This window comes from Leucopleurus acutus (genome assembly GCF_964270905.1).
Source record: "Leucopleurus acutus genome assembly, chromosome: X".
In the NCBI taxonomy this organism is placed as follows: domain Eukaryota; kingdom Metazoa; phylum Chordata; class Mammalia; order Artiodactyla; family Delphinidae; genus Leucopleurus; species Leucopleurus acutus.
In genome coordinates this window covers 28,328,093-28,344,614 of record NC_139148.1, presented here as the reverse complement: position 1 = coordinate 28,344,614, position 16,522 = coordinate 28,328,093, and the positions used below count along the sequence as shown (strand labels likewise).

The window sequence follows — 16,522 nt, the reverse complement described above, 5'->3', positions numbered from 1 at the left end:
GTGGAATATGAAAAAAAAAAAGGTCGTGAAGAACCTAGGGGCAAGATGGGAATAAAGACGCAGACCTACTAGAGAATGGACTTGAGGATACGGGGAAGGGGAAGGGGAAGCTGTGACAAAGTGAGAGAGTGGCATGGACATACACTACCAAAGGTAAAATAGATAGCTAGTGGGAACCAGCCACATAGCACAGCGAAATCAGCTCCGTGCTTTGTGACCACCTAGAGGGGTGGGATAGGGAGGGTGGGAGGGAGGGAGACGCAAGAGGGAGGAGATATGGGGACATACGTATATGTATAACTGATTCACTTTGTTATAAAGCAGAAACTAACACACCATTGTAAAGCAATTATACTCTAATAAAGATGTAAATTTAAAAAAAAATAGAAAAAAGTGGAATATGCAGTCACAAATGTTATTTTGATAAAGATGAACACTTTACAAAGTTGAAGAGCAATATTGTAAGGTTCAGGAAGAGTCATACAGGAGATGAGATTTGAGCTGGAACTTAAAGGCTAATATTTAAATATGTTTGGAAAAGTATTTTTGTTGTTGTTTTTGTTTTAATATGTTGGTAGCAGAGAAATAAACAAATAGGAAGGTGAAAGATGAAAATTGATTATTTGTAGGTTTCCAAAGCTGTGAGAGAGAGAATAGAGGAAAACGTCTGAGACCACTACATGTTAGGGTATGAATTTGGGACTGTATTCTAAGAGTAAAATCACTGAAGTTTATTGCATGGAAGAGTAAAATACCCGTTATAAATGTGGCAGCTATGCTCAAGTTGGATTGAAGCAAGCAAAAGATAGAGAAGAGGGAATCAATTTGGGGAGCATGTCATTAACCTCATTTTTGTGTTGTTTTAGCACAGAGTTTCTCAAAGTGTCACTCCTGACATTTGGGGCCTGATCATTTTTTTGTGGAGGGGGAGTGGGTGGTGGTAGTACTTATGCTGCTGCTGAGCTGTGCAGTGTAGAATGTTTAGCAGCATTCCTGGCGTCTACCCGCTGGATGTCCTAGATGTCAGTTGCACCCTCTACCCCCAGCAGTGACGATCAGAACTGCCTCCAGATATTGTCAAATGTCCCCAAGAGGGCAAAACAGCTCCTGGTTGAGAACCAGTGGTTTAGGGTGATGTCACTAGGAATGAAAAAGAAGAGGTGAATGTGAAATAAATTGTAAAGTATGTTGTTTGCTGGACAGCTTTCAACCAAATTGTTAAAAATAAAAGAGCAAGTCATTTCAATAATAATAAAAGGGTTTGTTTTTAAACTAATACAAACATATGTCTTTATGACGTGTATTTTCTACGTCAGACCCACTTGGGACTCTGTTTTGCATTCCTACTCATGTTTTTCATCGCCTCATTTTATAATATATACATATATACCCTTAAATTCTTTTTTTTTGTTTTTTTTTGTTTTTACCTTAAATTCTTTTATAGTATCTTCCCTAAATCAGCAGTGATTCCTCCCAGCTTGTAGCCCACCCTGACTTTTGAGTCTTTTACTTTAAGATGTGAAAAGAAATATTAGTACAAGAGATAAAAAACTTGTCAAAAGGTTTCACAACTTTTATTTCTTTCAAATACAGTGAGCCTTTATACACTCTTCTCAGTTCTCTAAACCTTAAGATTAAGAGCTTTAACTGTTAATGAGACCCTGAAGTATATACCTTGGAGCATGTGCACTCTTGTTAGGAGCCAATGATAAAACTGAAGAACTGCCTGTTGCCTTCAGCTGACTAATCTACCTGCACCAACAGGGTAGAGGCCTGCTCTGGTCTTTTATTACTTGGCTTGAGGCAGAGGGCAGAATTTGTGGCTGTTAATGAAATCTATCTAGAGTCTTCCCAGGGCTTAATATCATTTGCATTTCCCTTATAAATGTCAAAAAGGCCTTAAACAAAGGATCTCTTTCCTTGAAGAGAACAGATAAGGATGTGTGTTTTAGAATCCAAGCAACCTGGTTTTAAATACCAGATCAGCCAGTTACCTTTGTGACCTTTGGCATGTTATTTAATTTTTCTGTTCCCGTTTCCTCATCCTACTATTTTCTGTCATCTTGAACTGTTGTGGTGAAAAATGATATAATGCACGTTAAGTGCTTAGCAAATTGACTGACACAAAGTGCCCAATAAATAATGGCAGCTGTTGTTATTGCTATTAGAGATGTAGTCGTTGTTGTTGTGATGGTTGTTTTAATATTGCCATACAGCAGGCCATAATTTTTCCTAAATCCTCATTAGGGCTTAACTTTGAACTGAATTTCAGGCACAAGCAATATTAAAAATTACCTATTTAATGGTATCATTAGATTGAATGTCATGTACAGTGTTGCATGATGGATTAACTTCTCGTAAATCACTTCTGTAATCATTTTTCATACTTTGAATAATACCCTGGTTTACATGTTATATCTCAGAGGAAACAGCAGAAATGTGGCAAGAATGTTTCCAGATATAAATCCTGGTTCCTCTGAACTGTTCTTCTGTTACTTAGTAAAAGAACCACTTGGTTATCCCTCCATGATCCTTTAGCTTTCAAATAATCTTTCACTGAAGGATAAAGATTATAGAATACACCCAAAAATTCACCATCCGTGCATTGTCTTACACTGTGTAAAAAAGAAGTGTGACACATTTAAAGGAGGTAAGTGACAAAACTTTCAAAAGTTCTTGAAGCATTTATACATTCAAGAACAGTAAAACTGTTTTTATCCAGGTTAAAACTCATATCACATTTTAAGGTTAAATTTGGGGAAGTTGCCAAAATAGATCAGTTTCAACAGAAATATAAAAGTACTCAGCGATAGATTGTGCCCTCTGGAAACGTCCCAGCTATTTTTCTAAGAGCTTTGTGGTTTGCTGGATTGCTGGTTTCACTACCTATGTGTTGCCATTTGATGACTTATCTCAGTTTGAATTGCCAAAGTCATGCTTCTAAAAATACACACAGCTCATTCAACTGTGTTTCCTCATAAAAATCGTTTGCCATTTCAGCGAACATTGGTCCCCAAGTACAGGCGTTGCAAAGCATTTCTTGGAAACTAGAATGTGCTTAGCATTTTATATGCATCATTACATATAATCTTTTCAACAGTCCTATGGAGATATATTATTATTTTCTTTGTTTTACAGATGGGGAAACTGAGACACAGAGAGGTTGAATAACTTATCCCAGGTCAGCTAGATAGTAAACTGGTTTTTAAAAAATATTTATGTATGGAGTCGTGTCAAGCCTATCACTCTCTGTTTTATTATGTCAATTTCTATTACTAGAGATGAGTTTCCAGACATTTGTCCTGGACATTGCAGGACTAACACATATACTTATTTGTCTTCCCCCATTACTTTACTCTTCTGCTGTCTACTCCTTCACCTTTATGCATTAGCAACATCTTCAAGGAACACAGGTGACAATATCTAGTAATTCTTCGTGCAAAAGGGTAGTAATTAAGCCTTTGAAGTATGTGGGTAATGTTGAATAAATTTTAGTGTTCTTAATTTTGAAAACAACCAGAATTGTTTCATCCATCCATTGTTATGCCTCTCATCTGAATCATTATTTGCCCAATGTACTGCAAACATAAACTACTTTTATAAAGATAGAAATTAAAATAAGATCAAAGCATAGGAAAACAATTATTTCCAGTTGATCCTAGCATCTCCATTCATGAAATGATTGGTGTCTCTTTCTTATGCATGGATCTTTTTCTATAAGAAGCAAAGATCAAGTTCCCTAGAAAATTTTCTTTGCCATAATATGTATGAACTAGTGACAAGCTAAAGTGAAATATGTAATACTATGACAATGAATACATATTTTGGGAAACTAAAACCAGAAGCATAAGCCTATGTGTCCTTGTTTGTTTCCAAATTCTCTTTCAAAGATGGACAAAAAAATAAATAAATAAAAAGAATATGTGTTTTTCCAAGGGTTTTATTGCAAATGTGCAAATGTGGAATTCAAGCAAATTTCTTCTTTCATGGGTTTACCTGAAATTCTAGAACCATTTCCAGTTTTGTTCCATGAGCTATAATTTTTTTTTTCATCTTGATCCGGAACATATATACATATACATTTATACATAGACACACATATATATATACATATCTGAAACAAAAATTCACTAAATAATCTAGTCCTTAATATAAATTACACAGACTGGTATTTTTATTCTATTTAATTTTAAATAGAATATTCCTGGTCATGACCCACTAAAATGATTTCATGAATCACTGATGGATCATGACTTACAAATTTGAAAAACAGTGGTCTAGACAGAGAAAAAATTACTCAGAGTCTAGCTGACAATTTTGACCATAATCATGTATATATGTAGAGCTGATTTATGGATATAAATAATGATTAATTGAGTTACTTATGTAATTTTACATAGCTTATTCATGTTTGAATTTACCTTTAATATAGCTGTCTTTGCAAAGTTTTTGTTTTATGAACATCCTCAGACAAAACCTTTAGATTCAGAATTTTTGAGTGCTAGACAGCATGTCCTAAAGTATAAAGATTTGCCTTCTAAAATTTTCTCCGAAAATTCAAGCCTCTGTAAATAGCAGTAAGTCATGAGCTGTTTACTTTTTTAATCCAAATTGTACAGTAGTAAAATATAGTATTGTGTTACTTGAGTAATAGTGTTGTTTACAATTTATCATTTGCAAAAGATTATTTGAACTCAAGATTGTTAATAATTTTTAGAACTTTTAAATAGGAACTAGATTGAGGTTCAGGTTCAGAAAGGTTTGATTTAATTGATGCTTGCTCTTAGAAGTTTCCTGGGTCATTTTTTCTATAGGAATTATCTGGCCCTTGAAATCTGGACAGTGACTTAAGAAGGTAACCTTGGAGCAGGTTGTGTTTCAAAATGGTTCTTATGTGTAGAAGAATCGAATAATAATTAATAGCTATCGCCTACTGTATTGGGTTCTTGCACAAGATCAGGTATTCTGCCAAACACTTTATATACTCTCCTTTAATTCTTACGGCAATCTTAGGAAAGTAGTATTGTTCTCATTTTACATAGGAGGAAGCTAAGGCTAATGATGGGGCTAAGTAACTTTACCAGGGTGACAAGATTCAAACACTGATTGTTTGCCTCCAAAGCCCCTGGGTTTTATAACCACTTTTTATTGTACATAATAAATGTCCCATCTCTTCTCACCCATAACCCAGGGAAGGCAAAATATCCAGGAGTGGACTGTACTTTTTTTCCACCTACATACAGGGCTGGCTAGCAATTTGTACAGCCCAGTGAAAAATGAAATACGGAGCCCCTTGTTCAAAACTGCAGGAAGGAAAGTGCTATTAAAATTACTAAAATATAAAGCTGTTTACTTAATTCTATGGTCTTTCTCTCAACTTGCCATCGTGTTTATTTGCTATTTGACATACTGAATAAAGAAAATTAAAATTTTAAAGTATTAGCATGAGTTTTACTGCCCATTGTTATATTGTGCAACTGCAGTTGTAAATGCAAATATAAGATCGTTTAACTCAAGCAGAATCACCAGCATCGCACAATTTGTATTTCAGAGCTTGTGCATGCATATGTATTTCATTCTTAACATGGAAACACTGTACAACTAAGCTGTTTTTATTTCACTTCTTGATAGGTGTAAGTTCTACCCATGTCCTGTGCCTTCAGCTTACTGATGAGTTAAGGAAGGAGTGAAACGAAAGGAACCATCTTGCCCTATCTTTCCCTTTCTTTCTCTGTCGTCAGTTTCAGCATAAATGGTTGGCTAATACAGGAAAGAAATAAGAGTAAGAAAGGATATGATAGGGTTCTTTGATTGTTCATGTTTTCTTAGGATTGCCTTCTTTCTGCATTGGAAGCAAGTTCCCATTCAAACTGTGAAAGCATGACTTCCTGGGGCTGTCAGTGCCCCTCTCATTCAGTCATAGTTACCTTCCGCTCACTTTGAGTCTGCTCAACTCCCACATGTCATGGGTCCACCAGAAATCTAGGCTCATGGGACATCAGAAACACTATATGCAAATGGGACAAACACACCTATTGTACTTATCTCCTCTGCTCACATGCATACTTCATCACCCCATTGGACTTCACTTACAAAATCCAAGTTCAAAGATAAAATTATTAAGAATTTTAAGACAGCAATGTCAAAAAGCAGATAAAACAAGCAAGGGGTCGTTCTGAGTCTTGGGCACTGTAAAACTGCTCAGGTTGCCCAACCATGAAGCTGGTTCTGTCTACACACATCTCCCAGGCTACGTTTTTGTGACTTTTTTCCTCTTAATGATGACTTTTATGCTTATTATTTGTAGTATTTAGGGTTAGAGAGAAGGGATACACCATGAAACTTGTTCTAACCCCTCAGCCCTTCAGAACTTGCCTTGACCTTGGGAAGGGCCAGTGCGACTAGCCCTCTTGGGGCATTTATGCTCTGTTTGAGATACTGGAGTTGGGTGATTTTGACTTAACAGGATGACATTATTTCTGCCAGTTCTCTAGAAATAGATTAAGAGTGCATCATTTGATGAAAATATTACACCAAAGACTGCCACTATGCTTTTTCATCCTAAAGGACTTAATAGAGAAATTTATCATATTAAAGTTTCAAAATTGGAGCATTTATCAGAAGAGCACAGTTAAGTTGGTGCTAGCAGCTCAGTGGGATAAGGCCCAGAATTGCTGGGGACTGGAAATTCAAGGCAGGCATGGCAGGGAAGAACCATCAAAAGGATGAATTTTTCTCTAGGCAAGGTCATGAACCCTGCCCCACCCCCCCACAGCCCCCCACACCCCCGCCCCGCCCCAAGTAGTTTCTGATTGTTTTACAATGCCGTTTGTTTCCTTTGTAAAATCCTGTTTGTTACGGCCCAGTGTTTGCTTGCTCTCTTTATAGGGTGTTCAGAAGATTTCTCTCCAAATATTTCTCCAATATTTTTGCTCTGACTACTTCAACTATTTGCCTGTGTCCCTTACCTCAGCAGGAAACCCTCTTGAGTGTGGGCCTTCTCAGGATTTCTAAAGCCCAGCAACCTGCTATGAGTGCAGTTGGCCTAAAGAAAAATTTATGCATATTTTCTTATTTGTTCAAATTTTTGCTGTTGATAATTGCCTTCAGGTTAAAGCAGCAGGCACATAGCTTACCCCAAGAGCTCTCTCCCATCACTTGGTAGTACTGGTACCATAGCTCCTGAATCTCTGTAAATACACAGCCAGGTTTAGAGGTCAATATTCCATCCTAGAAGCTACCGTCAGCTCTACAGGTGATTCTCTTGAGGTCTCCATTACTTGGCTTGAGGTGGTGGAAGGTATGGACGTGCATCGCACTCCAGGGGAATCCTTTCTCACCAGCTTTCTCCAGTCTCCTTGTTTCCTCTTACACACCTTTGAGCTAGGCAGTGGATTAAGGGTGGTGGGACAGTTTTGTGGTCCCTTCTTAGCAATTCCTTCATAGGTGGCCTGGATCTTCTCTTTAGAATTATGAACACTTTGTTACCATTGTTCTCAGCTTTAGGATCCAAGGAGAAATTACAAGACAACTGTTGGGAATCTCAGTTAACATCCTGCTAAATAAATCTGGTAGCAAATACTTCGCCTAAGATAATGTCTTGTTATTTAAACCATGGCCTTCTGGAAATAAAGGCTTAAACTCACAGAAGTCGTTATACTGTTAGAAATTTAAGATGTGTGAATGAGGTTATTTCTTTTTAAATTTTACCTTTCCCCCACTTATTTTCATACTGATAACTTGTCTGTGAATTTTTAGAAATATTAGGGGATCTTGGGAAGAGATGTTTCCTTTAATGTTATTGCAAAAGTTATGTAAATATAATACCAATAATGTATATGTAAAGGATTGAAAATATGAACTAAAAAAATTTACCTATGGATGAAAATCCATGGCATTTAAAATACAACATGAAGAGATGATGTACTAATTCACTCTTTATAGTAATCTAGAAGAGCTTTAATAAAATATTAATTTGAAGTGGATTCCAACTGCCATTTGAGAATTTGTGTGTATATTTGTGAGGATGTTAAAATGCAGGCTCGTTATTGTATGTTTCTGCTGTTCATGTCTCTGATAATGCAAGTGGACATTTCTAGCATTTTAAATATTTCATTTGATTTATCATTTAATGTACTGTAACAGTCTGCCAAGATACTAATTGTATAACACCCAATTTGTTTTATTGTTCAGCGTTTGGAAGCTCCTGAAGACAAGTCATTTGGCAGTTCATTGATGGAGACTGAAGTAAACCTGGACAGTTACCAGACAGCTTTAGAAGAAGTACTCTCATGGCTTCTTTCAGCTGAGGACACATTGCAAGCACAAGGAGAGATTTCTAATGATGTAGAAGAAGTGAAAGAACAATTTCATACTCATGAGGTAAAGCAAAACGTCGATTAATGGGGATTTCCCTGGTGGTCCAGTGGCTAAGACTCCCGGGTTCGATCCCTAGTCAGGGTACTAGATCCCACATGCTGCAACTGAGAGATCGCATGCCGCAACTAAGAGATCACATGCCGCAACTAAAGATCCTGCATGCCGCAACTGAAAATGATCCTCCGAGCCACAGCTAAGACTTAGTGCAGCCAAATAAATAAATATTTTTTTTAAAAAAAAACATTGATTAATGAAATAAGGCATATGACTTATGATAAGTCTCTCTGTTTTCCTCAGTTACTCTATAAGATCCTTGTATTTTGATAATTTAGTGTTTATTTTGAGAAGGAAACAAGATAAACGTTCATGTGTTTGGCATTCCAGTAGCCAGCTTTGGAAGTTGTCTTTTGGAGAATAACACTTGAAGATGCTGAGATTAGATTCTGCCAAAGACTCATATAGGAATATGAAAGGCCAACTCCCTTCTCTTGGGTCAAGGTCAATGCTGAGATAGAACTTACACTCCAGAGTACCTGTGGGGTATCAGACTGAACTACCCTCAGTGGGAGACTTTTCCTGAGATGACACACTTACTTGGCTTCCTCCCCTCCCCAGTCCTGTTTCCTGCTTCTTTGACTCCCTTGTAGATCTCTCCTGAGATCTCCTCCTTAATAAATCACTAGCACATAAGTCCTGATCTCAGGGTCTGCTTCTGCAGAAGTTGACCTAAGCTAGTAATTTTCCTTAATTCTTATTAAAAACAGTATTAAGTTTTCTTAAAAATTAAAATATGTTTACTGGGAATAAAGTTTAAATAGGCTACAAATTTAAAATAGCAAAAAAAAAGAAAAAAAAGATTCAAAACCATAATGATTTCCCTACAGTGTCAACTCTTATCAACTTCTTTCTTTCTCAGGGGTACATGATGGATTTGACATCCCATCAGGGACGGGTTGGCAATGTTCTCCAATTGGGAAGTCAGCTGATTGGGACAGGGAAGTTATCAGAAGATGAAGAAACTGAAGTTCAAGAACAAATGAATCTCCTAAATTCAAGATGGGAATGCCTCAGGGTAGCTAGCATGGAAAAACAAAGCAAGTAAGTCTGTTTTTAATTTCTAATAGTAGCAAGTTTTAGAATCTTACTATTATTTTGATGCAGTTTCTTCTTTAAGTTAGGATTCTCAGTTCTTTCCTAAAGTATGCAGCTCTTCCGCAGGGGGCATTTTGGTTAGATTTTCATGTCTGTTATATTTTGGTTTTCACTTTTGTAATCGAAGTGGAGATATTGGAGAGAAGAACCACTATCTACAGAACTATACTTTAAAGGTTCCTAAAGTTGTTGTCATAGTTAATATTTTCCAAGTTTTCTCCAGAAATTAAAATGTGAATATAGAAGACGTGAAGTTTACACAGGAAATCATGCACATAAAATCACATATTAGGTACAGTTGACAGGAAACTTCTCTTCTGAAGGAAAAGCTCTTAAAATATTTTTCATATGTTTATGGAAATCCTCTTGAAAAAAGTTTCTCCTGTGTTTGGAAATCCTTCTTCAAGTACTTGCATGATTGTGAATTACCTTAAAAATATATATTGACTTAATCAAAAAAGAATTTTTGAGACATTTCTGAAAATGACATATTTCTTATAAAAGAAACAAGTAGATCTCATCATTTTGAATGTGGTGCTTTGATTTACATTCTTAGGTGTGTGTATTCATGTAGAGCCTATTGAGACAAGATAGATTTATTTTTAAATGAAAAGAAATGAAGTGCCAACTGTGGATTTGAATACATTAAGCTAAAGAAATTGTCCAAGAGCCTTAAGTTTACTAAGCTATTATTTATGAAGATTAAAACCTTTAAAATACGACCGAAGAAACTCATTAGATATGCTGGGAGGATTGTTATTCCAGTACTAAATTATAGTGTGACAATAGGGAGGGGAAAAACACATTTTTTTTAACATCTTTATTGGAGTATAATTGTGTTACAGTGGTGTGTTAGTTTCTGCTTTATAACAAAGTAACTCAATTATACATATACATATGTTCCCATATCTCTTCCCTCTTGCGTCTCCCTCCTATCCCACCCCTCCAGGCGGTCACAAAGCACCGAGCTGATCTCCCTGTGCTCTGCGGCTGCTTCCCACTAGCTATCTCACTTTGTCACAGCTTACCCTTCCCCCTCCCCATATCCTCAAGTCCATTCTCTAGTAGGTCTGTGTCTTTATTCCCATCTTACGCCTAGGTTCTTCATGACATTTTTTTTTCTTAGATTCCATATATATGTGTTAGCATACGGTATTTGTCTTTCTCTTTCTGACTTACTTCATTCGGTATGACAGATTCTAGGTCCATCCATCTCACTAAAAATAACTCAATTTTGTTTCTTTTTATGGCTGAGTAATATTCCATTATATATATGTGCCACATCTTCTTTATCCATTCATCCGATGATGGGCACTTAGATTGCTTCCATGTCCTGGCTATTGTAAATAGAGCTGTAACGAACATTTTGATACATGACACTTTTTGAATTATGGTTTTCTCAGGGTATATACACAGTAGTGGGATTGCTGGGTCATATGGTAGTTCTATTTGTAGTTTTTTAAGGAACCTCCATACTGTTCTCCATAGTGGCTGTACTAATTCACATTCCCACCAGCAGTGCAAGAGTGTTCCCTTTTCTTCACACCCTCTCCAGCATTTATAGTTTCTAGATTTTTTGATGATGGCAATTCTGACTGCTGTGAGATGATATCTCATTGTAGTTTTGATTTGCATTTCTCTAATGATTAATGATGTTGAGCATTCTTTCATGTGTTTGTTGGCAGTCTGTATATTTTCTTTGGAGAAATGTCTGTTTAGGTCTTATGCCCATTTTTGGATTAGGTTATTTGTTTTTTTGTTATAGAGCTGCGTGAGCTGCTTGTGAATTTTGGAGATTAATCTTTTGTCAACTACTTCATTAGCAAATATTTTCTCTCATTCTGAGGGTTGTCTTTTGGTCTTGTTTATGGTTTCCTTTGCTGTGCAAAAGCTTTGAAGTTTCATTAGGTGCCATTTGTTTATTTTTGTTTTTATTTCCATTTCTCTAGGAGGTGGGTCAAAAAGGATCTTGCTGTGATTTATCTCATAGAGTGTCCTGCCTATGTTTTCCTCTAAGAGTTTGATAGTTTCGGGCCTTACATTTAGGTCTTTAATCCATTTTGAACTTATTTTTGTGTATGGTGCTAGGGAGTGTTCTAATCTCATTCTTTTACATGTACCTGTCCAGTTTTCCCAGGACCACTTATTGAAGAGGCTGTCCTTTCTCCACTGTACATTGCTGCCTCCTTTATCAAAGATAAGGTGACCATATGTGCATGGGTTTATCTCTGGGCTTTCTATCCTGTTCCATTGATCTATCTTTCTGTTTTTGTGCCAGTACCATAGTGTCTTGATTACTGTAGCTTTGTAGTATAGTCTGAAGTCAGGAAGCCTGATTCCTCCAGCTCCGTTTTTCTTTCTCAAGATTGCTTTGGCTATTCGGGGTCTTTTGTGCTTCCATACAAATTGTGAAGTTTTTTGTTCTAGTTCTGTGAAAAACGCCTTTGGTAATTTAATAGGGATTGCATTGAATCTATAGATTGCTTTGGGTAGTAGAGTCATTTTCACAATGTTGATTCTTCCAATCCAAGAACATGGTATATCTCTCCATGTATTTGTATCATCTTTAATTTCTTTCATCAGTGTCTTATCATTTTCTGCATACAGGTCTTTTGTCTCCTTAGGTAGGTTTATTCCTAGATATTTTATTCTTTTTGTTGCAATGGTAAATGGGAGTGTTTTCTTGATTTCACTTTCAGATTTTTCATCATTAGTATATAGGAATGCCAGAGATTTCTGTGCATTAATTTTGTATCCTGCCACTTTACCAAATTCATTGATTAGCTCTAGTAGTTTTCTGGTAGCATCTTTAGGGTTCTCTATGTATAGGATCATGTCATCTGCAAACAGTGACAGCTTTACTTCTTCTTTTCCGATTTGGATTCCTTTTATTTCCTTTTCTTCTGTGATTGCTGTGGCTAAAATTTACACAACTATGTTGTGTAATAGTGGTGAGAGTGGACCACCTTGTCTTGTTTCTGATCTTAGTGGAAATGGTTTCAGTTTTTCACCATTGAGGATGATGTTGGCTGTGGGTTTGTCATATATGGCCTTTATTATGTTGAGGAAAGTTGCCTGTATGCCTACTTTCTGCAGGGTTTTTATCATAAATGGGTGTTGAATTTTGTCAGAAGCTTTCTCTGCATCTATTGAGATGATCATCTGGTTTTTCTCCTTCCATTTGTTATTATGGTGTATCACGTTGATTGATTTGTGTATATTGAAGAATCCTTGCATTTCTTGGATAAACCCCACTTGATCATGGTGTATGATCCTTTTAATATGCTGTTGGATTCTGTTTGCTAGTATTTTGTTGAGGATTTTTGCATCTGTGTTCATCAGTGATATTGGCCTGTAGTTTTCTTTCTTTGTGACATCATTGTCTGGTTTTGGTATCAGGGTGATGTTGGCCTCATTGAATGAGTTTGGGAGTGTTCCTCCCTCTGCTATATTTTGGGAGAGTTTGAGAAGGATAGGTGTTAGCTCTTCTCTAAATGTTTGATAGAATTCGCCTGTGAAGCCATCTGGTCCTGGGCTTTTGTTTGTTGGAAGATTTTGAATCACAGTTTCAATTTCAGTGCTTGTGATTGGTCTGTTCATATTTTCTATTTCTTCCTGATTCAGTCTTGGCAGGTTGTGCATTTCTAAGAATTTGTCCATTTTTTCCAGGTTGTCCATCTTATTGGCATAGAGTTGCTTGTAGTAATCTCTCATGATCTTTTGTATTTCTGCAGTGTCAGTTGTTACTTCTCCTTTATCATTTCTAATTCTATTGATTTGAATCTTCTCCCTTTTGTTCTTGATGAGTCTGGCTAATGGTTTATCTATTTTGTTTATCTTCTCAAAGAACCAGCTTTTAGTTTTATTGATCTTCGCTATCGTTTCCTTCATTTCTTTTTCACTTATTTCTGATCTGATCTTTATGATTTCTTTCCTTCTGCTAACTTTGGGGTTGTTTTGGTCTTCTTTCTCTAATTGCTTTAGGTGCAAAGTTAGGTTGTTTATTCGAGATGTTTCCTGTTTCTTAAGGTAGGATTGTATTGTCATAAACTTCCTTCTTAGAACTGCTTTTGCTGCATCCCATAGGTTTTGGGTCGTCGTGTCTCCATTATCATTTGTTTCTAGGTATTTTTTGATTTCTTCTTTGATATCTTCAGTGATCACTTCGTTATTAAGTAGTGTATTGTTTAGCCTCCATGTATTTTTTACAGATCTTTTCCTGTAATTGATATCTAGTCTCACAGAGTTGAGGTCAGAAAAGATACTTGATACGATGTCAATTTTCTTAAATTTACCAAGGCTTCATTTGTGACCCACGATATGATCTATCCTGGAGAATGTTCCATGAGCACTTGAGAAAAATGTGTATTCTGTGGTTTTTGGATGGAATGTCCTATAAATATCAATTAAGTCCATCTTATTTAATGTATCATTTAAAGCTTGTGTTTCCTTATTTATTTTCATTTTGGATGATCTGTCCATTGGTGAACGTGGGGTGTTAAAGTCCCCTACTATGAATGTGTTACTGTCGATTTCTCCCTTTTTTTTAATTTTTTTTTTTTTTTTTGTGGTACGTGTGCCTCTCAGTGCTGTACCCTCTCCCGTTGCGGAGCACAGGCTCCGGATGCGCAGGCTCAGCGGCCATGGCTCATGAGCCCAGCCGCTCCACAGCATGTGGGATCCTCCTGGACCAGAGTATGAACCCGTGTCCCCTGCATCAGCAGGCGGACTCTTAACCACTGTGCCACCAGGGAATCCCTGTTTCCCCTTTTATGACTGTTACTATTTGCCTTATGTATTGAAGTGCTCCTGTGTTGGGTGCATAAATAATTACAATTGTTATATCTTCTTGTTGGATTGATCCCTTGATCATTATGTAGTGTCCTTCTTTGTCTCTTGTAGTAGTCTTTATTTTAAAGTCTATTTTGTCTGATATGAGAATTGCTACTCCAGCTTTCTTTTGGTTTCTATTTGCATGGAATATCTTTTTCCATCCCCTCACTTTCAGTCTTTATGTGTCCCTAGGTCTGAAGTGTGTCTCTTGTACACAGCATATATATGGGTCTTGCTTTTATATCCATTCAGCCCGTCTGTGTCTTTTGGTGGGAGCATTTAATCCATTACATTTAGGGTAGTTATGGATATGTACGTTCCTATTCCCATTTTCTTAATTGTTTTGGGTTTGTTATTGTAGGTGTTTTCCTTCTGTTGTGTTTCTTGCCTAGAGAAGTTCCTTTAGCATTTGTTGTAAAGCTGGTTTGGTGGTGCTGAAGTCTCTCAGCTTTTGCTTGTCTGTAAAGGTTTTAATTTCTCCATCAAATCTGAATGATCCTTACTGGTTAGAGTAATCTTGGTTGTAGGTTTTTCTCCTTCATCACTTTAAATATGTCCTGCCAGTCCCTTCTGGCTTGCAGAGTTTCTGCTGAAAGATTAGCTGTTAACCTTAATGGGGATTTCCTTGTGTGTTACTTGTTGTTTTTCCCTTGCTGCTTTTAATATGTTTTCTTTGTATTTAATTTTTGACAGTTTGATTAATATGTGTCTTGGCATGTTTCTCCTTGGATTTATGCTGTATGGGACTCTCTGTGCTTCCTGGACTTGATTAACTATTTCCTTTCCCATATTAGGGAAGTTTTCAACTATAATCTCTTCAGATATTTTCTCAGTCCCTTTCTTTTTCTCTTCTTCTTCTGGGACCCCTGTAATTCGAATGTTGGTGCATTTAATGTTGTCCCAGAGGTCTGTGTGAGTGTCCTCAGTTCTTTTCATTCTTTTTTCTTTATTCTGCTCTGCAGTAGTTATTTCCACTATTTTATCTTCCAGGTCACTTATCCGTTCTTCTGCCTCAGTTATTCTGCTATTGATCCCTTCTAGAGTATTTTAAATTTCATTTATTGTGTTTTTCATCTTTGCTTGTTTCCTCTTTAGTTCTTCTAGGTCCTCATTAAATGTTTCTTGCATTTTCTCTATTCTATTTCCAAGATTTTGGATCATCTTTACTATCATTATTCTGAATTCTTTTTCAGGTAGACTGCCTATTTCTTCTTCATTTGTTAGGTCTGGTAGGTTTTTATCTTGCTCCTTCATCTGCTGTGTGCTTTTCTGTCTTCTCATTTTGCTTATCTTACTGTGTTTGGGGTTTCCTTTTTGCAGGCTGCAGTTTCGTAGTTCCCGTTGTTTTTGGTGTCTGTCTCCAGTGGCTAAGGTTGGTTCAGTGGGTTGTGTAGGCTTCCTGGTGGAGGGGACTAGTGTCTGTGTTCTGGTGGATGAGGCTGAATCTTTCAGGTGGGCAGGTCCACGTCTGGTGGTGTGTTTTGGGGTGTCTGTGGCCTTATTATGATTTTAGGCAGCCTCTCTGCTAATGGGTGGGGTTGTGTTCCTGTTTTGCTAGTTGTTTGGCATAGGGTGTCCAGCACTGTAGCTTGCTGGTCGTTGAGTGAAGCTGGGTGTTGGTGTTGAGATGGAGATCTCTGGGAGATTTTCGCCGTTTGATATTACGTGGAGCTGGAAGGTCTCTTGTTGATCAGTGTCCTGAAGTTGGCTCTCTCACCTCAGAGGCACAGCAGTCACTCCTGGCTGCAGCACCAAGAGACTTTCATCCACACAGCTGCTGAGCTCCCTGAAGCTGCTGCCTGCTCGCTGCCTCTTGAGGTGTGGGGACGTCCCCTCGGATCCCGGTACTTGTTCAGCAGCTTTGCGTCATGAGCTTTCAGACTCTGAGCATCTTTTTTTTTCCCCAAACTGGGTCCTGAAACCAACTGGAGTTCGAAAAACACATTTTTAAGCTCGTTTATTTTGAAAGAATAAATAAAGCATATACAAGATAGAATTTTCATGAATATTGTTGTTCTAAACCTGGAGATAGTAGTCTGTGCATGTTGACTTTTCCCCCAGCTGTGATCATTTTGACGATTGCAACTAACCCTAGATGCGAGAATTATAATAGCCATATTATAACTATTAAGTCTCCCCCCCATGCCCAAGGCTCAGC

The 16,522-nt window shown here is 37.2% G+C and overlaps 1 protein-coding gene across 2 annotated transcripts in view; it reads left to right on the top strand.

Annotated features, from left to right (window-relative positions):
- The window catches only part of DMD (dystrophin), a gene marked incomplete at its 5' end in the record, with an annotated part of 2,126,456 nt that overhangs the window by 560,067 nt on the left and 1,549,867 nt on the right, over window positions 1-16,522 (top strand). For both annotated transcript variants that reach the window (XM_082864911.1, XM_082864910.1), the window contains 2 exons: window positions 8,194-8,382; window positions 9,296-9,477. In XM_082864911.1, coding sequence (XP_082721037.1) covers window positions 8,194-8,382; window positions 9,296-9,477 — 371 coding nt within the window. The remainder of the gene's footprint in view (window positions 1-8,193; window positions 8,383-9,295; window positions 9,478-16,522) is intronic.